The sequence below is a fragment of the Neomonachus schauinslandi genome, chromosome 5 (assembly GCF_002201575.2).
Source record: "Neomonachus schauinslandi chromosome 5, ASM220157v2, whole genome shotgun sequence".
NCBI classification, from domain to species: Eukaryota; Metazoa; Chordata; class Mammalia; order Carnivora; family Phocidae; genus Neomonachus; species Neomonachus schauinslandi.
Genome location: NC_058407.1, coordinates 146767743 through 146794837, shown reverse-complemented (window position 1 = coordinate 146794837; position 27095 = coordinate 146767743). Strand labels below are relative to the sequence as shown.

Genomic DNA, 27095 nt, shown 5'->3' with positions numbered 1-27095 from the left:
GCTGAGAGCAAGCCCTCCCCCAGGGTGCTAACCCAGGGCTCGCCTTTTATCCAGTTCTCAGTTGTGGCAAAATACGGTGTCTGATGGCATTCTCCATTTGTTTAACTGCTAGTGAGGTGTAATGTTTGTCCCTATGTTTGTAATTCTTTTTGAATTATGTTCCCTTTTGGTGTCTCTTCCCTACTGGTGTCAGAGGTCACACAGGAAGCGACAGAAAAACCCCTTTCTATAATAAAGACATCATCCTCTCTTAAGAAAAACAAAAACAAAATGCAAAGCAAACACTGGTAAATATTGAGGCGGGAGGGACAAGATTTTTCCTTGGTCATCAGAGGTGGTTTAATTGCCAGCAAATAGAAACATAAACCCAACTTTTGGCCAACAGAGCATTTCAGAGACAACTGGAGCCCTGTCGTGGCCAGAGGCTGTCGCATCCACAGTGTGCTTCTCCTGGACAGGCCACCTGTCCCTCATAAACCTGGCGGTGCTGTTCAACTGCTCAGGTTCTGGCCCCTCCAGACTCCTAGACCTTTCGTGTGAATGTTAGCTTAGAATGAAAATGAAAGGATTACTCAGTAGGCCATGTCATCCTTCCTCTGCTCCTCCCCAAGATGCTCTGCAGAACGTTCTATCGAGATCCCCCCTTACGCCAGGGAGAGGCTGCCCATAATCTGCAGGAGGCCCAATGGCCTCGAAGGGCCCGGGCTCCTGAAGAGGTCACCCTGCACTGTTTTGTGTGTTACACATCACAATGCCCGTGGTGGCTACCCTGGCTCACAAGCTGGCCTCCTCCTCAGGCCTCCTTCAATGGCACAGTCCGGTAGGAAGAAAATGATTGTGTCTGAGGCCAAAAACAGAGTGAATCAACTCAGAGACGCACTCACCCACAGACGCACAGAAACTCGGCTACAGGCCACGGTGGCAAGATAACCTGATCCAACGTTATTCACTTTTGGATGCGATGAACACTTCAGTCACTGGACTTTGAGTAGATGAGATCACTCTCCCCGGTTCGGCTGGGCCTTATCCAATCAGCTGAAGGTCTTAACAGGAAAAGACAGAGGCCCCCCAAAGAACAAGAAATTCCGCCAGCAGCCGGCCTTTGGACTCAAGCTGAAACTCCTCCGTGGGTCTCCAGGCTGCTGGTCTACCTTACAGATTCCAACCTGTCAAGCTTCCACAATCACGTGAGCCAGTTCCTTAAAATAAACCTAGACAGACAGATATGGATGGACAGACAGTAGTTCTGCCCTTTATCTACAGAGGATACGTTCCAAGGCCCCCCAGTGGATTCCTAAAACCCCAAAACTGCACCCTATATTTATGCTGTGTTTTTCCTATCCATACACACCTATAATAACATTTAATTTATACATTAGGCACCTTAGAGATTAACAACAATAATAAAATAGGAGGGGTGGTGCAGTCGGTTAAACGCCCAACTCTTGGTTTCGACTGGAGTCATGCTCTCAGGGTTGTGGGATCGAGCCCCGTATCAGGTTCCCCTCTCAGTGTGGAGTCTGCTTAAGACTCTCTCTGCCCCTCTCACTTGTAGTCTCTTCCTCTCTCTCAAACAAAATAAATAAAATAAACCTTAAAAAATAAATAAAATAGAACAATTACAATAATCTGCAATGAAAGGTGACATGAATGTATATCATAAAATATCATACTGTACTGTAGTCACCCTTCTTGTGATGACAAACTGCCTATTTGATGATGAGACAGGGAGACTGAAGGACTCCATAAAAATCTGCTTTTTGGGGGTGCCTGGGTGGCTCCAAGAAATAACACCTGGGTCCTCATCTTTGCTCTCACTGGTTGCTGGATGCCTGAGAGGTGACATACACCAGACCACTGTCCTCAATAAAAACCCCCAGACCCTTTCTGGGTCTCCCAGACACTCTGTACCTGCACTCTCTCTATGCCTCCAATAAACTCTGCTTTTACCTCCTGCCGGCTCGCATTGGATTTCTAACCTGCATGCAGCCAGGGACCCCCTCGGCTGGTCCTGTGGGACCCCCTCGGCTGGTCCTGTGGGACCCCCTCTGGGTCCTCAGTCCCAGCCTGCCAGCATCAATGAGATGAAGTGGGGTGAATGACGTAGGCCAGGCTACTACCGACCTTGTGATGATCCATGAGGAGGAGGAGCATCTGCTTCAGGACCATGGTTGGCTACGGGTAACTGAAACCACGGAACGGTAACCATGGCAAGTGGACCCGCGGATAAGGGGGACCCCCCCTGCTGGTTCTGCTTCTCTGGAGATCCTGACTCACACAGCAGGTCACAACACGCGGGTCCCAGGTAGAAAACACTCACCCCGTGAGCCAGAGCAACGCTTCAGGGAAACAACACTTCAGGGAAGCGACCCTGACCAAGACGTCAGGAGTAGAAAAAAGCCTTGTGCGTGAAAATATTCATTTCAGAATGGCTGATAACAAATAAGCAAAGATGAGAACAGCAAAAGCCAATGAGCTCAATACTGACCACGGGGGGCAACATCAACAAATCGTGACGTGTTGATCTGTCAACCAACCAACAGTCCTAATTATGCAGAAACATGGGGACTATCTGACAGCAAAAGCCTGGGAGCACAGCACAACCTACCCTTAATCCCTGCTTCGCTCAGTGCTCGGACAAATCTCTACTCTCCGAGGACTCCCGTTCTTCCAAATCCTTGAAGACAGGGCGATGCCCACTAAAACCTCCCAGGGCATCTCCTACTAGTGCGATACGTGGGTACACGCGGAACCCGCCGGCCCGGCCTGCCACAGAAGATCAACAAGGTCATGCTGCTAATACAAGTGTGAATGAGGACGACAGCAGAAATCAGAAACAGGCATTGTCTCATGAGAAAGAAGACTCCTATCAGAACACATGGGACATGAGAAGCTTAGGGCCAAAGACACCAAGCCCCGCATCCCGCCTCGGGGTCTTGGGCTGGTTTGAGCCGGCCTGAAGCTGGCCGCGACTGGGCACTGCAAGGCCCAAGCAAAGACGCAGCCAGTTCATCTGGCATTCCGATAAGACCAAGCACAGGAATTCTTACAGAGCAGCAAGGGTAGCGGCTGACCTGGGCTCTTTCTTGCTGCCAAAGGCCAACGCACAGTATCCCATTAATTCAACAATGACTCCGAAAAGCAGGTGCTGTTTTTCTCCCAGGTCTCCGATGAGGTTCTGGGGGGTAAACTTGTCCAACCTAAGCCATGTAGCTAGTAAGCAAGAACCGAGGCTGTCTTGATTCCAAGATCCATACTCTTAACTATGCTTTACCGCTTTCAGCCTTCTTGTGCATCGAGGCCCTTCCATAAACACACATCTACTGCACCACCACCGTTAAAGTGGCAAGACAGGCGAATTCCTGCTGTTCACACCCCAGTAGATAAACACGGAAACTGCCAGTGGGAGACTCTTTGCTAGAATAACCCTGCCTCTCTCCGGAGCCTCCTGTGCTAGGAGCAAGGCAGAGACACAAGGAATATCCAACAAAAACAAAAACACATACATAAAGCAGGAATTTCAAGGCACACAGCTTGACACCAACCTTATAATAAGTACCTTCAAATATACTCCCTTCCCTTCTGTTCATTCTCAGAAGGACAGTAAGCTCATGCTCCTTCCTCTTCGATCAAGATCAGAAAAGCGAATGAGGCCCTACACACATATAAACCGTGCGCTTGGATTTCACCCAATGCTGCAGAAAGAGGAAGCCGTTAATGCACCACCCTTCATTAAGAGCTCAAGTGACACTTACTTCTCAGGTGACCCCGAGTGGCCCAGGCATTTCCTTCCCGACACGTTCCCGTACACATCATCCTCGTCATCCACGTCTTCATCGTCAATGCTTTTCACATCGAGCTTCTGGTACCCAAACTCCCCATTCAAGGACAGAGAATCAATTTTCCATGAGCTGCTGCTCTGACTTCCGTTGGAATTTGGCCCAAAGGGGCTTTCAAAGGCCGACATGATATTGATGGAGGAGCGGTCGGAGTTCTCCTCTGAGCTCTCCCCTGCCCCGGGGATCTTTTTAAAAACATCGCCAGAGTTCTGCCATTCTTCCTCATCATCAAAAGAGATAATGTTGGTCACCTTCTTTTTCTTCTTCCGCTCCTTTTTACATCTGGCATCTGGCAAAAGAAGATATGGTGTTAGAAGAAGCGGCAGGCAAGACAAAGCCATGATTGAGCCATTTTACCTCTAGACTGTGGAAAATCCTCTACTATTCTTCGGAAAAATAAACAAGATAAATTCAGATTTTTTTTTTTAATCCTTGGGGTAAAAAAAAAAATCTGTCTATAGGACACTGAGCAAAATTAATGTGGGGCTCTACTTCTGATTTAAACCAACATGCCACAGAGCATACCTAACAATCATCCCTTGTAAGCACTTTGATTCAGGGGAAGCTCCCATTCCGGAAATGACTTTCACTTTGGAAAATACTCTCCTGGCTGATTGATGAAACCAAGGACACAAGTTTGGGGTGGTGGTCAATGGCTCAGCAGCCACAATTCATCCCTGTCTGCAATGGGACTTCACTGCTGCTCCCATTGAGGGTAGCATCTCCTTCTCCACCCCCTGGGGCGTGGGCTGGCTCAGTGCTCGGATTTCACCAACAGCATGCAGCACAGATAACGAGTTCCAGAGCCCAGGCATCAGGAGGTGTTGTACGCCCCTGGAACGCTGCCCTGAAACTCCCAGGGAAGGAAGCCAGTCTAGCTCATTAGAGCATGAGACGCCATGTGTGGACAAACAGATGCGCCAGCCAACAGTAAGCACTATTTCCAGGCACATAAGTGGGACCACCTTAGATCTTCCAGCTCAGCCACCAGCTCAGGGCAGCCCCACGAGGGGGCCCGGGTGAAATCAGTAGAGCCATCTTGCCAACCCAGAGGCTGGTAAAAAATAATAATAATAAATTGTGGCTGTTTCAAGCCACTACATTTTGGAGCTGTTTGTTACACAGTAAATACTAACTGAAACAGAAATCAAGGCTGCCTTGGTGACCAGTATGTTCACCCATCTTAATCGTCAAACTTGGGTGTAAGACACTTTGAGCTGATTCCAGACATTCCATTCCACCCAAGCCAAGCTGTGACAGGGTGATGCTTCACCAGTATATCAAACTCTGAGAGAGTGTCAAAAGCAGTGAAAGGGACACTCCTTGGATATACAAATTCCAGCATCTTTGTTACACAAAACCCTCAACAGTCCTCTTTCCTGTGTCCTTCGCCTGGGGTCTCTACTGGAGAAGGAGAGGACAAGACAGATAAAGCCAACGTATATCAAAGACCCCACAAGATTCTGAGTTTTCACCATCACTAATAATACCGAAGAGATGACCATGATTACTGTCTTGTTAAAGGGATTTGAGAATACTAGCACTACGTACTTAATCCCAAAATTTCCACTTTTGCTGTAGCAACATTCTGGATGTTCCAGAAGGCTCAAGGCATATTACAAAGTTCTCACAAAATGGATCTCAATTAAATCAACTTTTTTTGGCCTCCCCAGCCTAGGGAGTCAAAGCTGACAACTCCTCCCTTCCCCTTGGCCTCCACTTAAATGTCACTCCCCCCAAGAGTGCACCTTCTTCATAGCACCCCATGCTTGGCTTGCATCTCATTTATCAGAAGGATAATTACTTACTTGTATAATTTGTCATTAAACATCTATTCTTACCCAACCCAAAAGAGACTGCAGGCTAAATGCTAGAGATCTTCCTAGTTCACTGCCTAGCACAACAGAATGCAGTAAATGAACACATGAATGAATGGATGAAGGAATAAATGAATGAAGATGAAGCTCATCTGGCTTCGTGTCACAGTCATCGTGCTGTCGGTGAGCTGAGTGCGCTCCCACCCTACCATCTTCACATCTCAGCAAGGCTCTCAGTCCCTCTCAGAGCGAGTAAGGGGAAGAAAAATAAACACAAATGCAAACTGAAAGCGCAAGTGCATGAGATTTCCCTTGGCACTTTCGGACCACGAGGTGTGTCCCCCTCAGCCACAGTCAGCCATCCTTTGACCCGACCCCTCTGTTCAAACTCCCATGCCCATTCTTGCTCACCAGCACTGACATGCTTGGACACGATGGGCAGGGGGTCGGTGTCCTGCTCAGGTTTGATGAGGATAGAGACGGCAGACGATGCTGTGATCTCCCTGAAAAGGCTGCTCACTCCCTGCGTGGATTCCTTCAGCAGGGACGTCACATTCTGCGTGGACTCCTTTAAGAGGTCTGAGACGGTAGGAGCAAACTTACTCTGCCCATTCAAATCCTTGTTGTCGATGTTGATTGCAAAAAGGATGGAGTTCAGACCTGCCCAGAAAAGGGAAAAGTCTGGAGTGTCTGCCATGGGGAAGTCACACCTCCAACACGATAAGTGTGGGGCAAACGATAGAGTACACAAGAGGGAACGCCCTGATTTGAAGCACTGATTTAAAAACCTCCCACAAGGGGCGCCTGGGTGGCTCAGTCAGTTAAGCGTCTGCCTTCGGCTCGCGTCATGATCCCAGGGTCCTGGGATCGAGCCCCACATCGGGCTCCCCACTCTGCGGGGGGCCTGCTTCTCCCTCTTCCACTCCCCCTGCTTGTGTTCCTGCTCTCGCTGTGTTTCTCTCTGTCAAATAAATAAATAAATCTTTAAAAATAAATAAATAAAATAAAATAAAAACCTCCCACAAAATGGGGTCAGGAGACACCAGTTATCATAGCAGATGAGTCTTTCCCAATTCTCTCCCTCTCGGTCAAAGACAAATAAGAGGTCAACCCCCAGAGATTAAGATGTAAGTTCTGAGGTTAGACTGCCTGGGTTGGATCCCAGCACTGCCGCTTTCTAGGAGACCTGGGTCAAGCCACGTACAACCTGAGCTTCCATTTCCTTATCTGTAAAATGGGGACAAGAGTATCTCTTTCACAGGGTATTAAAGACAATCACCCACCAAAACCACTCAGTTCAGTAAGCAATCAAACATGTGCATCAATATTGTAACTATGATTATTTCAGGCAAAAGCTTGCCCTGGCCTACAGAGGACATCACAGTCAAAGCCTGACTTTTCCCCATCAATGGACAAGACAAACGTAACTCTCAATATGTGGGACTTAGTGTAAACCTTCAGGGAAAAAAAAGGCAAGGTAGGATTTGAAAGAAAGAATCAAGTTACCCACTTCTGTTGGGCTCACCCTTTGAGTGAGAGTCAAACGATAAACAACCTAACAATTCACCAACTAACATCATCCAGGGGCTTCCACACTGACAAATTGTGAACATGACTCTTCACCACACTTGATTCTCTCACAGCCCTATGAAAGCAATTCCCATGCTATCAGGATCCCTACCATGCAGAGGAGGGAAATAAGGGTGACAGAGTTCACAGGACCTGCCCCAGGTCACCAGCCAGGAAAGGGTAGAGCCAGGCTTCAAAGCCAGGTCTCCTGCTTCCAATTCCCCAGGTCTTGCAAAGCCACAGCCAAAACTCCCAACCCCATGCTTTCCCTGCCAGGGTATCCAATTCAAGATGAATGGACTCGGTGACCAATGCTACTAAAGGAAGGACAGTGACAAGTGACTCATTAAGTCAGGGAGGGACAGGGAAAATCACAGCCTCTCCTGGAGTTATAAATTCCCTCCCAGGCAGCCGACTCTGCTCACCAAGCTTTAAGTACCCATCACTCCTGGCCTGGGCCAGGCTTACCAGCTGCCATGGTAGGAAGCATGCTAGACCTTTCTTCATCCATCACAAAAGACCAGTCTTCATAAAAAGTGCTGCAAATTGAAAGAGAAAGGGAAGAAGTTCTGAACAGTGATTTTCTGCATCCATTGGCCAGACAGTTCTCTTACATGGCTCCCTGGAAAATCTGTGCCTGGTCATCCCAGAGTGGCTATCCAAGGTCTCTGCCCAGCCGAAGCTTCTGGTTAATAAACAAAGGACTGAATGTATATATCCTACGACTTCCTCATCGGTCCCCTGAGCTTGAGTGTACTGAAATAGGCATGACATGTAAATGCAGTTATTTATGAAGCAGCAAAGGAGAAGGGGACAAAGAGAGGGGTGGCATCCAGTCAAGCTAGGTCTCTAAGACACAGGCAGGAAATCTGAGCTGGCCCCCTGCGGGCCATGACTGGGCTACCATAAGAGACAGTTATAGAAGGAAATGATAGAGTTCCATGGCTCCATCAACCAGAGCCTTTGTACATAATACTTGCTTGGGCTACAGACCCCAAAGCCCAAGTTACCCCTGGAAAGGGCTGGGAAGCTAAAAGGGGCCCACGACTCTCAGTGGCAGTAGAAGGAAAGGGGTCAGCAAGGTCTACAGGGTTAGTCCAAGCTTGTCCGGCAATGATGGTATGGCCAGGGCCCTGAAGCTGGTGCCCCAGTCCAGCCCCCCAGCTCTGTATCTGAGGCTCGCTAAGCAGTAGCAAGTGTCTTCAACCCCTGACTCCCCTACCAGGCTGGAGAACTCTCAATTAATGGAGTCAAAGCTCACAGCGCTAAAGCACACTCAGTGGTAAGGGACCTGCAGCAGGAGATGGGACACCCTGGCTGCGGGAGTGACTGAGTGCAAACGACGGAACAAAGGAACGCCCGCCGTCCGATAAGCTTACCCAGCGGAGTGTCAGCCTAAGCGCAAACTACACACTCGAGCTGGCTCTGCCACTGTACCTCCAATTCCCCAGACTGCGACGCTTTAAAAGTCGGAGCCAGTTTCCACGCACGTGAATGAATCTGGTTTGCCCACATCTAGTTAGTAAGTGGCTAGTGATTCGGGTAAGTTCAACTGTGAACCGTTAACAGCTGGATTCACTTCGACCTTGATACTGAGTTGTACAACTCTGAACCACTTGCAAATGATCTGCTGGGAAGAGCTTCATGAAAATTCATTGTAGGGGCGCCTGGGTGGCTCAGTCGGTGAAGCGTCTGCCTTCGGCTCAGGTCATGATCCCAGGGTCCTGGGATCGAGCCCCACGTCGGGCTCCCTGCTCAGCGGGGAGTCTGCTTCTCCCTCTCCCTCTGCTCTTCCCCTGCTTGTGCTCTCTCTCTCCCCCTCCCTCCCTCCCTCTCTGTCAAATAAATAAATAAAATCTTTAAAAAAAAAAGAAGAAGAAGAACACTCACTGTAAGAAACAGGAGTATGTTCTCCCCAACTAAAACTATCTAATGCTCGGGGGGTGCACCCAGACATCCACAGCCTCGGGGCTCGGACCTAAGTGGCACACGGGTGCAGTGAGCACAGTAGTCCTGGCCCCCACACCTTCCATTTCAGTCCCACAGTCTGAGTATACAGCCGGACTCGGCCCCACAGGCACCATCAATGGGAGAACTTCAAGAGTATTTGTCAGAGCCTTCGTGCACAATCCAGAACCCCTAACAAATTGCTGGTAGACAGGTGACCATGAGCAGCACGAAAAAAACAGAAGAGGAGACAAGCCAGGGAACGCATGGCAGCATATAAAATCATGGGAACGCATCATGGCACGAATGAAATGCCAGCTTACTGAATTAAATGAGATTAATTCACTGAAATTAAACCCTCACTGTTTAGGAGCTGGGCACTGCTAATGTGGAAGCTACTCAAGGAACCCGCACAGGATTGATCACGGTCCCTGTGCACCATGAGGTGACACAAAGCAACACGTCTAGTCCACCATTCTCAGACATAAGTAATAGCTACCAACACAGAGTCATTGTTAACATCATGAGTATAGGACAATGACAGCACTGTCACGTGTTTCTGAAAGGAATGTGGCTGACAGTACTACGGTTGACGCGTATGCAGTGCCCTCCTCCCACGGCTATGCGACAGCCACACGCCCCCATCTTGCTGAGCTAGGCTGTGACCACGTGACTCGCTGGCCAATGAAATGCGGGTGGAAGTGAAGTATCTCTCTGGGCAGAAGCTTCAAAAGCCAGTGCTCAGTTCAACCACATCCCCTTTTCCTACCTTGGCAATCATGGGAGCCTCTGTCAGCCTGGGACCCTGAGACAGGGAACCCCGACTCATCCATGATAGACACGTGTCCGGGAGAAGAAGTAAACGTGGCTGTCTCGAGCCACGGAGGGTTTTATGCTGTTTGTTATAGCAGCATAAACTGACCTATACTAACTGATAGACTGAGCTGTATGTTTACGATCAAGAAAAAAAAGGAAACATCATAAAATAGTTTTTTTTCTTTTTAAATAACAATTGACTTCCCTTCCCAGCACAAAGCTTCTCTATTCCTTTCAGTCAGTTTGGGATTGATTAACCTCAAAAAAACAGAAGGAATTGGAAGGAACCCAAGACAAACACGAAACTGAGCACTAAACACCCAATTTCTACTGAGAAAGAAATTCTAGATCTGAAAGGAGCCCAAATTAAAATTTCACCAAGTGAAGAGCAGGCTATACCCTGGGACAAAGGCTCTCTCCACATCCCACACCTAAATAAGCATTTACGGAGTACTTGCTGTATGCAGGTGCCATACTGAGCCCTTTACAAGCATTCATTCTCTCACTTATTCTCTAACCATCCGTGCCCCAAGCACAGCTGAATACACGGGGACTATAAAAGGGGAACCCGCGTGCCCTCGACAAGCAGACTGGGACACAAACCCAGGCAGTCAGATGCTGCGATTCTAGCCAGCCGGCTATGCCTCCCCCCAGAAGGCCATCCCTGGTACCTGAGCCTGCTGCGGTCGGCCAGCAGCATGTGCAGGTAGCGCTCCAGGGAGTGTTCGTTGAGGGCACAGCGCAGCCAGGCCCGGCCGCGGCCCACGTCCGAGGCGATGTGGCGCAGGGAGTAGAAGCGTGGCAGCTCGTGCTTGCTGAGGACCTCCTTCACATAGAACCAGAACACGGGCTCTGCAGGGAGAGGGACGGGCACGATGGCACTCAGCCTGGGACATGCATCGTTTTAGAGTGACAGTCCCTAGGCATTTTTCAGGATCATAAGAGTTACTTCCTCAGCACAGAAAAGGAAGACACTGAAGAGTATAATTTCGCATCTGGGTTTCTTTACTTGTCTAGATCATGAACATTTTGCTGTAATGTTTAAAGACCTTTGAAAACGTGGGGGCGCCTGGGTGGCTCAGTCAGTTCAGCGTCTGCCTTCAGCTCTGGTCATGATCCCAGAGTCCTGGGATCGAGCCCCGAGTCAGGACCCCTGCTCAGCGGGGAGTCTGCTTCTCCCTCTGCCCTCCCCCACCCCACCCCCTTCCCCCACTCATGCTCTCTCTCTCTTGCTCTATCTCAAATAAATAAATAAAATCTTTTTCAAATTTTTTTTTTTAAAGATTTTATTTATTTATTTGAGAGGGAGAGACTGAGAGAGAGAGCACATGAGAGGGGGGAGGGCCGGGAGGGTCAGAGGGAGAAGCAGACTCCCTGCCGAGCAGGGAGCCTGATGCGGGACTTGATCCAGGGACTCCAGGATCATGACCTGAGCCGAAGGCAGTCGCTTAACCAACTGAGCCACCCAGGCGCCCTCTTTTTCAAATTTTTTTAAAAAATAAGATCTTTGAAAACATGATTTTTTATGGCTTCCCAATGAAACATATTTTAACCATTTCTCTACCTCTGGGAACATGATATATTGCCAATCTTCCCTACATACTGCTTTGAACCTCCTTGTCCATAACTGTCCTCATTTCTAGCTCCTTAGAAAGGATTTCCATATGTCTGCGAATAGGAACAGATTTAAGGCTTTAAGGGAAAGCTTGAAAAGTTTTTTTTTATCCACAAGGTAGTTATTGGATCTCGTCACATCCCACCTTTTTCATCCACACGCACAGAGATTGTTTTCATAATTTTCATTCTAGTATAAACCTCATTTTGTGATCCACTGTCTTCACATATGCTCATCAAACCTGTTCCATGCTGCCAATAACCAGCAACACCAGCAAGCACTGCTGTGTGCGAAGCACTAGCAAAGTACCCGCCACTGCACTCAAGACTTGACATCTGACCTCAGTCCTCATAAGCACCAAGGTCATCTCCATACCAAAGACGAGGGCAGAGGCCTGGCCAAGGCAGTAACTTGGCCCAGTGGTACACAGTTAGTAAGCTGTAGGGCAGAATGGGACCTCGGAGCTGCCTGACTGCAAAGCACTAGCTCAGGCAGCCTTGTGTGGTGACAGACGGCTCCTCCCTCTTCAAGAAGATCATGTTCACAACTGCTTAATATCCCAAGGGAGACACTGCTGAGTCTTTGCTGCCAGATGGGGATTCTAAGCCAGGAGTTCAAAAGGCTCATAGACCCCTCTGAGAGACAGGATCTTTCAAGCTTCCTTCTAAAGAATGTAAACACACACATCTCCATAAACTGGACACCGGGTTAGCAAATTCACTCAATTCAGTTCAGCTCAGTTAGCATGGACTGTATTCTTAATGGAAGCCATGGACTGGGCAAAGCTGTGGGCTACCAGGTAGACAACAAGGGTTCATCCCTAACGAAGCTTCCAGTCTAGCAGGCTGGACGACAGTGAAGAGATCAATCAAGAGAATGACCCTGGCGGCTCACTCGGTCATGCTACACTTCCGATTCCTCTCCCATCAAATAAGCCCCAAAGTACAGAAGCACCCAGAGATCCTGGGGTGACTGAAGAAAAGGGAAGGAGAGCCTGAGCACAATGGCCAGGCCATGATGACCAACAGCCATCTGCCTAGTGACAACCTTCTCAAACGAGAGCAACTGTGTTGTTTCCTCTTCTCCTTTTCCTGTTAACAGCAACTAAATGCATACATACACGTATCTGTGGATCAAGCCGACCTCTGGGATCAGTTTAAATAAACAGTTCAGGAATGACTGGAAAAACCAACACAGCAGCTCACTCAGGACTCCCTTCTGTCTCAATCCCTAAATGCCACACAAATCCCCTTCCCAAACCCAGGAGATCAGCCCAGACCACACAAATGTGTAACAGCCTTTCTTCCACTCAGTGCTTTTCTCAGAAACCAGGACGGGGGGAATAGTGAGAGCAATATCCGGGGCTGGCAGGCCAATAACTTGTTTCAAAACATGCCAAACAACCATCTGTAGCTCTGGCATGACTCAAATCAGGTGACTCTCACCTGCATCTGGTCTTTCTGGAGAACTGCTGTGACCTCCCTCTGACCTTGAACGCACATGAAACACTTAACGTGTGTTTTCACCTTTCAATTTGCAAATTGCTTAGTGCTACAGGATCCTTCCCCAGCCTGCCAAAGTGATGCAGCGAGGGTGAGAATTACCCCAGCAGAGGTCCACTTCCACTGCCAGCATTAATGTGGTCTTTCTCAAGTGCAGCTCACCTGCCACTTAACGCTTACAGCATCTGTAATTTAATTTGGGGCAATACACTGATCTCTTGCTGCTATGAAACCAGAGGCTCATTCCAGAAATGGGTGAGGGCTTCTGGTTCTCCAAACGCCTGAACGCCATTTGCGCACATGAACAAGAGCCTTGAAGGGGCTGTTGATGCAAACCACCTCCGGGGGTACTTGTTAACAGAGGGGGGCTAACACCACAGGCCCTCTGGCAAAGTTTCTAACAGGCTCGCGGGGCTAGAAGAGATGCCTAGATACTCCGGAGGACAAAACCCCTGAGGAGGCACTCCCATCCGGGTCCCTGTGAAGCTGCCTTCAGCACCACAAACCTCTCCTCCAGCAGCGCTGGACAGGTAAGCCGGACTGGGCAATCACCTGGCCGAGTGCCACAATTGGCCTCCCTCACCCCACCCTCCCTCCTGACCCTGTTTGTTATTTTGAGCGTCCTGATTTTTTTTCTGTATTAATTTGACTTTTTAAAAATATTGCATGAAAATGTTAGGTCTCCCGATTGCTGAGTTTTTTGGTGCTCCTGTAAATTCTGTGGCTGCAGTGAGGGCCTCGCTGCTCTCACCCTAGTCCCAGCCCTGGACCACAGGGCTCTCCCCACAACTTCTACCTGAGCCACTAGAGGAGAGACCTTGGCTCCCTCGAGAACTGAAGTCAGCAAACAATGGTCTAAGGGCCAAGCTTGGCCCATGACTTGTCTTTGTAAGTGAAGTTTTATTGGAAGAGTCATGCCCCTTTGTACACAGACTGCCTGTGGCTGGTTTCCTATTACAGAGTCATCACTGGGAAGTTGCTGCAGATACCTATGGCCCACAGAGCCCAAAATACTTACTATCTGATCCCTTAAGGAGGAAGTTTGCCGTCTACTGTCCTAGAAGTAGGAGCTCTGATAATCACATAAACCTGGAGCCACTAGGCCCTTTTCCTCCCTTTCCTGTAGAGTACGTCCACCTGGGAAAGACACCCACCCAGACAGAAGCAGAGCTGAGAGACAGACCGATGTGGGGGATGCGGAGCTCCTAAATCCAGTTCACCCTCCAGTTTTCTTAGTTACTTAAGTTAGTAAGTGCCCTTTGTTTGCTGAAGTCTAAGTGACTTGCTGTCACCTGCGACCAGAAGACTGATGCAGTGTGATAGGGTGCATTCCTCAGTCATCTGACAGTTATAGAGGAGGGGCAACACTCCAGGCACTAAGCAGTGCCTCCATGCATCCAAGTGGCAAATGCATCCCTCAGAAAGAAATAAAAACAAGACAGCATTGCTCAACGAGAAACAGAAAACCCAACTACAAGGAGCTAGGCTTCTTGTAAACAAAGAAAGGCTTCTTTTTCTCACAGACTTAGTCTGGAGGTAGACAGCTGGTTCAAAGCCACTGTCACGGGCAGAATCTCCAACCTCTTGACTTTCACCCCCCTGTCCCAGAGGACTGCCACCACCCTGGGTATCAGAGCCACAATCAAGAAGAAAGAGGACAAGATAAAACCAGCTCTATCACCCCTTTTTTTCAGGCAAGGGTAAGTAATCCCAGAAAACCAAGAGGAAGAGAGATATAAAATGTCACGATTGGCTTAATCACTCATGATCTATTACTTAGAGGACATCCTGCGGCCCCGAGCAAAATCAAGGTTCTGTTAAGCCAAAGAAGAAACGGGGAATGGATTTTAAGTAAAAAACTAACGGAATCATCCACCCATGCTATCAACGATTCCAGGAACAAAAGGCCATCAAGTGCTCCCTTATTCCAGCCTCAGACTTAGGGGAGCACAAGTGCCCCCCAAATCCCAGTCACATCCTTATCTGGATGAGCCTGACTACAAGACACAAATGGATCAGCAAAGCAGAGTTCCCAAGAAGGGGCTGTAGCTTCGTCACCCGGCCTTCTCCCAACCAGCCACAGGACTGCCTCCTGAAACCAGAAGACAGGAAGTGTGGTTTAATAAAGACTTGTAAAAAGTCTGTAAACTTGACACTTTTTTTGCTTTCTAAAAATTGTGGTAAAATATACATAATAAAATTTACCACTCTAACCATTTTTCAGTGCATAATTCAGTAGCATTAATTACATTCATAATGTTGTGCAACCATCAGCACCACCCATTTCTAGAACTTTTCCATCATCCCAAACAGAAACTCCATACCCAGGAAACGGTAACTCCCCCATTCTCCCCTTCTCCCCAGCCCCCAGGGGCCTCTATTCCATTTTCTGTCTCTGTGAATTTGACTATTCTAGATACTTCGTGTAAGTCGAATCGTACAATATGGGACCTTTTTATCTGGCCACTTTCACTTAGCAGAATGTTTTCAAGGATCATGCATGTCCTAGTATTTATCAGTACTTCATTTCTTTCTATGGCTGAATAATATCCTACTGTGTGTATATACCACATTTTGTTCATCCATTCATCTGTCAACAGACATTTGGGTTTTTCCATCTTTTGGCTCTTATGAATAATGCTTCTAGGAACATTCACATACAAGTGTGTTTGAGTCCCTGCTTTCAGTTCTTTTAGGTCTGTATTTAGGAGTGGAATTGCTGGATCAGACAGTAATTCTAGGTTTACCTTTTTGAGGAACCACCAAACTCCTGTCAATGGTGGTTATGCCATTTTACATCGATACTTTTTTTTTTGAGGTAGGATTGCCTTTATTTCTCTGCAATTAAAATTAACTCTGCTATTAAATTCCCTTTCAGTTAGAAAAAAACTTAAACTTGCCAATTAAAGGTAACTTAGCCCCTTCCAGATTTAATTTTTTAATTGTGGTAAATTTCACTTAACATAAAATCCACCATTTTAAAGTTTATAATTCAGGGGCACCTGGGTGGCTCAGTCGGTTAAGCGTCTGCCTTCGGCTCAGGTCATGATCCCAGGGTCTGGGATCGAGCCCCACGTCAGGCTCCCTGCTCAGCGGGGAGTCTGCTTCTCCCTCTCCCTCTCCCCCTACTTGTGTTCCCTCTCTCGCTGTATCTCTCTGTCAAATAAATAAAATCTTAAAAAAAAATTTTATAATTCAGAACTTCGTAGATTTTTTTTAATAAAGATTTTATTTATTTGACAGAGAGAGACACATCGAGAGAAGGAACACAAGCAGGGGGAGTGGGAGAGGGAGAAGCAGGCTCCCCGCGGAGCAGGGAGCCCGATGCGGGGCTCGATCCCAGGACCCTGGGATCATGACCTGAGCCGAAGGCAGATGCTTAACGACTGAGCCACCCAGGCGCCCCAGAACTTGGTAGATTTTTAAAGAATGAATAAATGCACAATAATCTGAGATACTGGATGACTTTTGAAGGCTCCAGTCTATTTAAATCTAAAAACAAAACATCTCTGCTGATTCCACAGAACAGGTGCCAATTATCTTGGTGGAGGTAGGTGGAGATCAGGAAAACAAAAGCAGCCAAGGAGGATAAAGTGCCACTCACTGCCGATCCATGGCCTGGTTCCTCCTCCACCTCTGGCCTTGCACCCCTGCCACTCTCTGCCTCACTCGCCCTGCTCCAGCCTCGCTGATCTCCTTGATGCTCCTCCAACACGCCAAGCATGCTCCACGTGAGCGCCTGCCCAGCCATGAACAGAAACCACACCAGGAGAGCACTGAAGGAACCGAACACAGGGCATCTGTTACAAAGACTCTGGCCGAGCTACAAAGCCCAACAGGACATAATGAGGCCACCCAGAGATTACCAATGTCAGAAAGCCAATCCATCCCTGATGCCAGAGGAACAGAGGAAGAGGTAATGTTAAGAGTGTAAAAACTAACTGAAAGGGGATTTAATAGCAGAGTTAATTTCAGCTGCAGAGAAATAAAGGCAATTCCATCTCTACTCAAAAAAAAAAAAAAGTATCACTGTAAAACGGTACAGTCACTGTTGACAATAGTTCGGTGGTTCCTCAAAAAGGTAAACACAGAATTAGCATAAGATCCAGCAATTTACTCCTAAATACAGACTCACCAGGCAACAGCCAGCCTGTGGCAGGGGCACCAAGGAGAACAGTGAAACAAGAAGACCGTGGCCTGACGTGCAGGCCACGTGGGACGTCCACGGACCACAGAGGAAGCACAGCACTGCTAGACATGCCCCCTGGAGCTGGGAGGAAATGCTCCAGCCTCCTTCCTCCTCCCACCTTCCTCTGGCCAAGCAGGAAGACAGTGGGCAAGGGAGCCTGGGAAACAGTCTGCAGGCAAGGGCAGAGAATAAATTTGAGAGCAGAGGCAAGTGACTCTAAGCTTTTCCACTTGCTGAATAGCACAGGATTCCTTCCCCAGGTAACAGTATGGCTACTTCCCTCCTTCCCTGAGGTCTCTATTCAAAAGGCCCATAAAGACGGTCTCTGACCACTCTGCAGAAGAGTGAACCCCCACCCCACTGCTCATCGAAATCTCTCTTCTTCCTGAACCCCTAGACACTTCCCAGCCTGCCCTGCAGCAGCCAGGTGACTCACAGTCTCCACCAACCCAGGTGCCTTTAGCGGGCCTGCCTCGCTCATTTCTGTCATCTGCCTGGCCCCTGTGGGCACCTGAAGTTGGAGTCCTGAGCTCTAACAACTCAGCATAGCACACTTGGCATTCACCAGTGGTCTACAAGAGTCTACAGTGCCTCCTTTATTATAAAGTGGGAACCTTCTCTAGTGCCAAACAAAGGACTTCAGAAGCTTGTGTCTTGTTTCCTTTTAGGGATGTACCCCATCCTCTGCTGAAGACTCATTTTCAGGCTGACAGGAACTAAGCAAAGGACCCATGAATCCAACAGGCCAGATAATTATGGACTAAAAACTGACAACTCTGAGGCCAAATTTACTAGTTTTAATTTACTAGACCTTAGGATCAAACACCTTTAAAACAGCCAGAAATCATCCTTGGCCAAGAGGCAACAGTCTGGCTATATGAGATCCTAAAATGCTGGGATAGTTTGCTGCCCCTTAGTAAGTAGCCACTGGTCCAAGCCCTCGGCCACCCCAGCTGTCAAGGACCCTCCCCAGAACCCTGCGGACATCCCCATAATCTAGGAACTCACAGATTAACACCTAGCCCAAGGGGGATAGCACTCCGGCTCTGACCCTCTCCCTAAGGCCAGCAGTTCCCAACCAGCTGTTAAACATTCTTATCACCACCCCTGGATAGAGCTCAGTCTTTTCTTTGAATCTTCCACCAACATCCTTCCAAGGTCTCTAGTACCAGAACTAGCTGATTTGCAAGTTCATGAATACGACAGAGAAACACAAAGAGGGAACTGAAAGCCATACAAGGATGGGAGGGTGGGGGAGTGGACTTCCCCTCTCAAGCAAAAGGATGGGCCCAGGCTTCTCCTGGCACATGAAGCTTCCTCCAAAAATACTTTTCTACAGAAATGAAATTGTTACCCAAAGTGACCCAATGAAGCAAAATATAAATTCTGCTTTGAGTTAAATGCAATCAACCGTTTTCAAAAATCCCCAATGAGGCTCAAGGAAGTCAGTTTCTCTAATTTTACAGTTGGGTGTGTATTAATACCACCTGCTTTCAGCTGAGTGTAAAGAAGACGGACAGACAGCAGAGGGTGGGGTCTGGCTTCCTGGGACAAGGAGCAGCATGTCCTCAAGTCTGGGTCCTGGAGTGATTATTCTGAATGTCCTTTTTGGTGGCCAGGCACCTTGCAATACGCTGGAGCTACAAGGAAGAGCGAGAATAAACCCAGTCCTTGACCATGACCCCATCAAGAGAGACAGTCAAGAAAGTAGGAAGTGCCATAAATCCGTTTGATGAGAGAAGGACTCAGGACTAGTGAGGGCTGGGGGGTTGGGGGGTAGAAAGGAGACACCTAGAGAAGGAACACAGGCCAGTTGAACTGGGTGAGGAGCTCATGAATGACTTTTGGGGGGGAAATCTGAAATTTCAAGAGAGAAGAGATCAAAACCACAATGAGATACCACTTCACAATTGAATGGCTAGTATCAAAAAATAAATACATGATAACAACAAGTGTTGGCGAGGATGTGGAGAACTTGGAACCCTCGTGCGCTGCTGGTGGGGACGTACAATGGTGCAGCCGCTACAGAAAGTGAAACATAGAATTACCATCTGATCCAGCAATTCCACTTCTGGGTACTTATCCAAAAGAACTGAAAGAAGGGATTCAATATTTCTACGCCTGTGTTCATGGCACATTATAGCAGTCAATAAATGAACGCAACCCAGGTGTCCATCCACAGACGAGGAAATAAAGCCGTGTGTGGGTGTGTGTACACATAATGAAATACCATTCAGTCTTAAAAATGAAAGAAATTCTGATGTACTACAAATGCATGAAGCTTGAAGACATTATGGCAAAGGAAATAAGCCTTAGGTATGTGGAGTATAAGTAAGCCTGACTTATGTGAAGTACTTAAACAAGGCAAACCATAGAGACTGAAAGTAGAATGGCCCAGGTGCCAGGGGCTGAGGGGAGGGAGAATGAGGAGGCAGTGTTTAATGTGGATGGACTTTCAACACAGGGAGATGGATGGTGGGGATGGTCGTCCAATGTGTACCCTTAAAGTGGTTAAAATGGTCATTTTTACGTTATGTATACTTTGCCACAATTTCAAAGAGAGAAAAGAAGTTTGAGTAGTTAGTGTCTGAACGAGGGTTGGGGAGGAAGGAGGGCAGCGGAAGGGTAAGAACAAAGAACACTTCCAGACTTGACAGCTTCAGGACTGTAGAAACCAGGCACGCTGTTCAACATTTAGGATTTAACCACCTAAACTGCTCCCTGAGCAATGAAAAGACAGGGGTACTAAAGACCTTCTCCCCCAGCATGTCTAGCATTAACACTTTAGTTGCTGACTTATGAAGAGGTCCCAGGGGTTCCCCAGGCAGGGGGTGTGGCAGGAGGGGAACTCAGAGGACCCGGGTCATGATTTATTTATCAACTGGACATAAGCATTGCAATGTCTTACCTGCCAGTTGCCTGCTACCCCTGGGTGTGGGGTAGGGTTTAGAGGAAGAGCAGAGACAGACAAAGCTGGTAGGGGACAGACCATGGAAGCCGTGTCAAGGAGTGTGTCCCCTGTCTCAACTCCAAAGAGAACCATGACAGAGCTTTAAGGAGCGGGCAGGAACAGGCTGGTCACTGAAGAAGCCCCCACCCCAGACTGGCATGATGTGCAGAGTGGATTGGGGAGGATGGAGATGGAAGGCAGAAGGACAAAACAGGGCAGAGGGGAAGGACAAGGAGGCTGCGAAGAAGCCCAAGGGCTGTCCAGGAAAGCCGGATGAAGGGCAGAGCCATTCGCTAAGCAAGGATCACAGGAGCAAACAGGGCTGGTGAGGAGGATTCAGTCTTGGAACTGTGACGAGTCTGCAGTACATTCAGATAGAGACACATAAGAGGAAGGGCCCCAGGGAGTGATGTGGGCTGCAGGTAGAACTTCAAGTAATCAACACATGGAGAGCAATTTTCACTTAGGAATTCAGACAGTAGGTGTATGTACAGAAGCGAGAGGCAACAAAAGAATCTGAAGATGAATGATAGTTAATATCTGAGGGTGTAGAAATGATACGTAAGAAGAATGAACAAAGAAACAGCAAGTATGCCAGGAGGTTGTGGCCACCAGAAGAGGGGGGAAACAGTGTTTCAACGTCAGAGGGTCCTTGGTGCCAAGGGCTGCTGAACAGACAAGGAAGATAGACTTAAATTTTACAGGACAGACAGCTCAATTAACAGCAGGTGTGTCTCTGGTATGTTCTGAACCAAGCCTATGACCTCGTAATGGACTGCCAACAAGTCACCTCATGATGCTCCATTAGTCATTAACAAGAACATCAAGTCACCAGGTTTGGTCATGAAATGGCACTGCTACGCTCTGAACGTGTCCCTGCAAAATTCCTATCTTAAAATCTTAACCCCTAAAGATGATGGTATTAGGAGGTGGGGCCTTTCGGAGGACCCTTAGGTCACGAAGGTGGAATCTTCGTGGAATTGGATTATGTCCTTATGAAAGCGGCTCCAGAGGGATCCCTTGCTCCTTCCACCATGTGAGGACACAGTGAGAAGGCACTGGCTATGGAACAGGAAAAGGGTCCTCACTCAACCACATTGGTGCCTTGATCTTGGACTTCCCAGCCTCCAGAAACGTAATAAACTGCTGCTGGGTTTTTGGGGGGGGGTTTTTTGGGTTTTTTGTTTTTTACTTTTCATATTTCCATGTTTTTATTTTTTTATTATTATGTTAATCACCATACATTACATCATTAGTTTTTGATGTAGTGTTCCATGATTCATTGTTTGCGTTTAACACCCAGTGCTCCATGCAGAACGTGCTGTTTATAAGCTCCTTAAGTCTGTGGTATTTTGTGGCAAATGGCACAAAATAGCCCAAACAGACAAAGACAGGCACTAACTGCAGTGGTTCTTTCCCCTCTCTCCAGCAGAATGAAAATAATTCGTTTTTCCACACTGCATTCTGTATTGACTGCTTTGGGCATCCAACATCAGTAAAACCCTCCAATTCCAAGCCAAGCCTATGCAGCTCTCAGTCACTTTTAATTCATTTTTAGTAAATTTAAAAATCAATCTTGGCTCTTTTCCTCCAAACTTAATCACTTCCTTTGTAGCACTCTGCAGCAATCCTGGTATAAGGTACCTCGGGAATCATGCAATACAATGCTGTGCCAATTGAAATCATGAAATATGAATATATTTTTATTGAAGTACTGATGTACTTCCAGACGCTATGCTAGGAGCTGGAAAGTCAAGAGGAAGTAAAACAGACATGGTGCCCTGCAGTCCCAAAGCTTATCATCCAGTGAGGTATGCAGACAACAGACAAGTGAATATGTTGTGATAAGGTAAAGTGGAATCCCCTGTCCTTTGTTCTCAAAAACAGGGATTAGCAAACTTCTTCTCTAAAGGGCCAAATATTAGATGCTTCAGACTTTACAAGATAAATGGTCTCAGTCACAACTGCCTAAAGGCTGCCATGCATAGTAAACAGATGAACCCGTGTGGCTGTGTTCCAATAAAACTTTATTTATAAAAATAGGGACACAGTTTGCTGACCTCTGCTCTAAGTGCTCATAACTTAAAATAACTGCTGCTTCACTTACTCGTGAATTCAAACTGGGGGGGGACAGGAAACAGGTCTTTCAGAGAGCCCTCTTTCTGGAAACATGCCATCATGAATAAAAAAGTTGGAGCCTCCGAGTCACAACCTGCAGACCTAAGTCAAAACCCCAGCTCTGCCACAATTATTAGGTCTGGAGCATTAAGAAAATGATTTCATTTCTTTGAGCTTTATTTTCTTCATCTGTAAAACGAGGACACCCTCATTCACTACGCACAGTCATTTCAGAGATAAAATGGAACAATGAACAGAGGGTCTAACAAATCCCCTGGCTCACGGGAGCTGCTCGGTGTAAGTCATCAGCAAACAAGGAAGCCAGGCCTGCGGTCAGCCAGATTATCAAAAAGGAATGGAAAACATGCAGGTGTCGTCTCCAAGATTAACAGGCTAGTCGTGACTTTCCTCTCATTTCTGAAGCACAGGCCTTGACTTCTATTAAAGTTGTCTTGCTTTTCTTATTGTGTAAGTTAGGTTGTTTCTGGAGGCCTGAAAACAGATATCCAACTCAAGATGGCTTCCAACATTAGGAAATTTACTGTCCCACACAACATTAGGTCCAGAGGTAGGGCAGCTCTAGACGTGGTTAATTCAGAAGCTCGGTGACACTACCGAGGTACTTTCCATCTTTCTGAGCTGCCATCCTTGGTGTACTGGCTTTTGTCCTCAGACTTGTCCCCCTTCATAGTCACAAGATCAGTGCCACAGCTCCAAACGTTTCACCAACAACCCAACACCATAAAATAAGTCTTCTCTTATGTCTCCATTCAAATAACAAGACATTTTCTCAGAAGGCCCTCCGCGGACTTCTTCCTTCCCTTCGGTCAGAATTTCGTCTAGTGTCTATTCTGAAAACAGCTACTGGCAGGCTGATAATTATTATGGCTGGCCTGATCTGCTCTAGACTCACTCCCCCTGGAGCTAGCTTCAGGCCTGAAGCTCCTGGCGACCCACCATCTGAACAAAATCAATTCTATTAGCAAGAAAGAAGGGACAGAGCTGCTGGGTAAGGAATAACCAACTCCTGCTGTAATTATTCACGCAAACTTGCATAACTAGAAGAGAAAGTTACACAAACTGCAGGACCAGATTCTGGAAATGCAGACTCCCATCTCTCACTGCCATCAAATCGATCATGTGTATAGATAAATCCAGCCACTCGTCCAAGGAAGAGGAAACAGCTCCCCCGGACACAGCCAACTCTCACCTTTGGGGCTTGAATCCCAAAGGAGACATACTGGATAACCTCATCCCAAGCCTCTCTGAGTCCTGCATACCCCACCTGTTGGCACCATCTATTCAAGGGGATCTCAGCTGGGGACGGACACCCACACCCGCAACAGTGCTTGACAGGACAAACCTGAGCTGGTGGCCTATTTGTAATCACGTCCGCGCTACCAACATTTCATAACTCAAGGATGTTTGGGTCAAAACTCCCCAAGTCAAAAAACACATAAACCAACAAACAAACAAAACCTGACTTCAAAGCCAAAAACAAAGACAGACAAAACAAAACAAAACAAACAGACAAACAAGCCAACCTGGGAATGGGGGATGGATGCAGGCACTGGCTAAAAACCTCACAGAAGTGGAAGAAATCTGCCTGCAAGCTCCCTTTCCCAGGCTACAGTTTATCACAGAAGGAACACCGGGCACCTGATTTATGGACAAGCCACGCAAAGGCGGCAACGCAGCAAGAGGAAAAGACGGGCACTGGGCGCCTTCAAGGGACCATGCTCAGCTTTGGAGGATGAATCCAGATCAGACCACCTCTCCCAAAAAAAAAACCGAAAAAGCTAGGCAGTTATTCAAACAGTTATTAAAACAAAACCGAGGACTTGGGAGCACTACAAAGGCAGGGAACAAAGAACCCAGACCCCCAAGAGAAGGCAAGTCCACAAACAGGAGCCCTATATTCAGAGCCTTACTTGACCCTTGGGGCTTCTTCCAGCTACAGAGTTTCTCTGAGGAGAAGTTAAGCAGGGCTTTCAGAATTCCCATAAAGTCTGAAAGGGAAAAAATTCAAGCTCAGAACCAGTGGAGGAGCACAGAAACTGGTCAACAGGTCAGGGATCCAGGATGCACTGGATTGAACAGTGTCCCCCGAAAATTCATGTCCCTCTGAAACCACAGAATGTGACTTTATTTGAAAAAGCTCTTTGCAGATGTAATTAGTTAAGTTGAGGTAATACTGGAGGAGGGTGGGCCAAAATCCAGTAAGGCTGTTGTTCTTCTGAAGAGAGGACACAGAGTCAGAGGCCCAGAGGGAAGAGGCTGTGGGAAGACAGAGGCCCAGACTGGAGTGAAGCTGCCATAAGCAAGGGGCGCCAAGGACGGCTGACAACCACCGGAAGCTGGGAATGCATTCTCCCTCAGAGCCTCCAGAAGGAGTCAGCTCTGCCAACACCTAGATTTTGGACTCCTGGCCTCTAGAAATGTGAGAGAATAAATTTCTCCCTGTTGTTTTAAGCCACCCAGGGTGTGCAAATTTGTTATGGCAGCTCTAGGAAATGAATACACGTTGGAAACCCCAAGTAACTATGTCCTAGCAAGAAGGCAAAAGCAGAAATACATCACCCCTTGCAAATGCTAAAGCCCAGGCATGACATGCTCAATCCTTGATGGGAGTAAATTGAACTTCCTCTATCCTACTTGCCTGAGCAGCAAGAGTGACTCCCCTCTGAAGAAAGATAAATCATCACAAGTTTCACCCAACTCTTCATACATAACACTCGGTAGAAACTACCAAGCACGTGCCAAAGACAAGGATGGATTCAAAATCAAGACAAAAACAAAAACAAAACAAAACAAAACAAAAACAAGGGACTTCTGGCTATAGCCAAGTAAGAAGCTAACAAATCCTCTCCCCAGAAAGCAACTATAAAACCGGACAAAAATGACAACGATTTCCACACTCTGGAAACTGACTTCAAAGGCTTACCATCTGAGAGGTGTTTATGCGTGAAAACTGCTAAATTTCAGACACGAACAACATGAATAACAACAGCGGGACAATAAATGACAACACCACGCGTCTCAACTGTCAAGGGCAAGAGGGAGAAGAGCAGAGTGTGGAGAACCAGAGCACTGGGCCCCCCCTACAGATGGCAGGGGGCGTGGGCTCCAACCACAGCAGTGAAAGTGGGCCCAGAGCCACAGAGCCTCAAGGTGAACCAAAGCTAAAAATCCGTATTTCAACATGAAATATCATAATTTATAAATGTGGATGACTTTTTAAGAACATTTTTTTAAGCACACCATACAAGGGTTACCAGTTTCCAGACTTAGCCCTGCGTGCACCCTAACCCCCGATGACCAACTGCAGTCCTGCCCCCGCGGACTCAGTATTATCTACTGTAGCGTGATTTTCAACACTCTCATTCTGCTCAGTCATTACTTTAAATTCAGCTCTTCTGTCTTCAAAAGGTAATACCTCCCATCTGTAAACAGAGCTACTGCAACAGCCCTGTAGATTAATTCACCATTACTTACTGTCTCCTGTCCCTTCCAATTCAGCTAATTGAGCAAGAGTGGTCTACAGAGCAGCAGCAATGGGCATCGGGCCACTGCCGGAGGAGGGGGGCGCAGAGCAGAGCCAGGAATTTGACATCAGTCTGACCTCAGCTCTGCCGTTTACTAGCTATGGGAACTTGAACAACTTATTTGGGCCTCAGTGGCATCATCCAAACAATAAGCACATCGTCACCCAGCGTGGACAGTCGCTGCCATGTTTAAGATTTTATTTATTTATTTGAGAGAGAGAGAGCATGAGCAGAAGAGGGGCAGAGGGAGAGGGAGCAGACTCCCCGCTGAGCAGGGAGCCAAACGTGAGGCTCGATCCCAGGACCCTGGGATCATGACCTGAGCCAAAGGCAGACGCTTACCCGACTGAGCCACCCACGCGCCCCAGTTGCTGCCATGTTATCAAGCACCAGCTCCAGGAGCTCTGTACTGAGGCCTGGACTCTGCAGGTGCTTCCTCCTGGAGCCCCCAGCACAACACTGTGAGGCCGGTCCTGTGCGTGGCTTTATTTTACACCTGAGGAAACGGAAGCTCAGAGAGGGGATGTCCCGGATGGTGTATTTTTTTTTTAATTTTTATTGTTATGTTAATCACCATACATTACATCATTAGTTTTAGATGAAGTGTTCCATGATTCATTGTTTGCCTCTAACACCCAGTGCTCCATGCAGAATGTGCCCTCCTCAATACCCACCACCAGGCTAACCCATCCTCCCACCCCCCTCCCCTCTAGAACCCTCAGTTTGTTTTTCAGAGTCCATCGTCTCTCATGGTTCGTCTCCTCCTCTGATTTCCCCCCCTTCATTCTTCCCCTCCTGCTATCTTCTTCTTTTTTTTTTTCTTAACGTATATTGCATTATTTGTTTCAGAGGTGCAGATCTGTGATTCAACTGTCTTGCACAATTCACAGCGCTCACCATAGCACATAACCTCCCCAATGTCTATCACCCAGCCACCCCATCCCTCCCACCCACCCCCACTCCAGCAACCCTCAGTTTGTTTCCTGAGATTAAGAATTCCTCATATCAGTGAGGTCATATGATACATGTCTTTCTCTGATTGACTTATTTCGCTCAGCACAATACCCGGAGGGTATTTCAACCCAGTCGCCCGACTCTAGGGCCTGGTATCAAGTGCTAAGCCACAGAAAGGGCCCAGGCCAGCAGCCAGCAGGACGAGGAAGCACAGGGATGCTCATTTCCATGCAG

At 47.6% G+C, this 27095-nt stretch overlaps 1 protein-coding gene across 1 annotated transcript in view; it reads right to left on the bottom strand.

Moving 5' to 3' along the window:
* The window catches only part of SNX29 (sorting nexin 29), a 502531-nt gene that overhangs the window by 446308 nt on the left and 29128 nt on the right, over positions 1-27095 (bottom strand). Inside the window, exons 4-7 of the mRNA XM_021698163.2 lie at positions 10660-10840; positions 7694-7764; positions 6068-6316; positions 3756-4128 (exon numbers count right to left, since the gene is read on the bottom strand). Of these exons, the coding sequence (XP_021553838.2) occupies positions 3756-4128; positions 6068-6316; positions 7694-7764; positions 10660-10840 (874 nt within the window). The remainder of the gene's footprint in view (positions 1-3755; positions 4129-6067; positions 6317-7693; positions 7765-10659; positions 10841-27095) is intronic.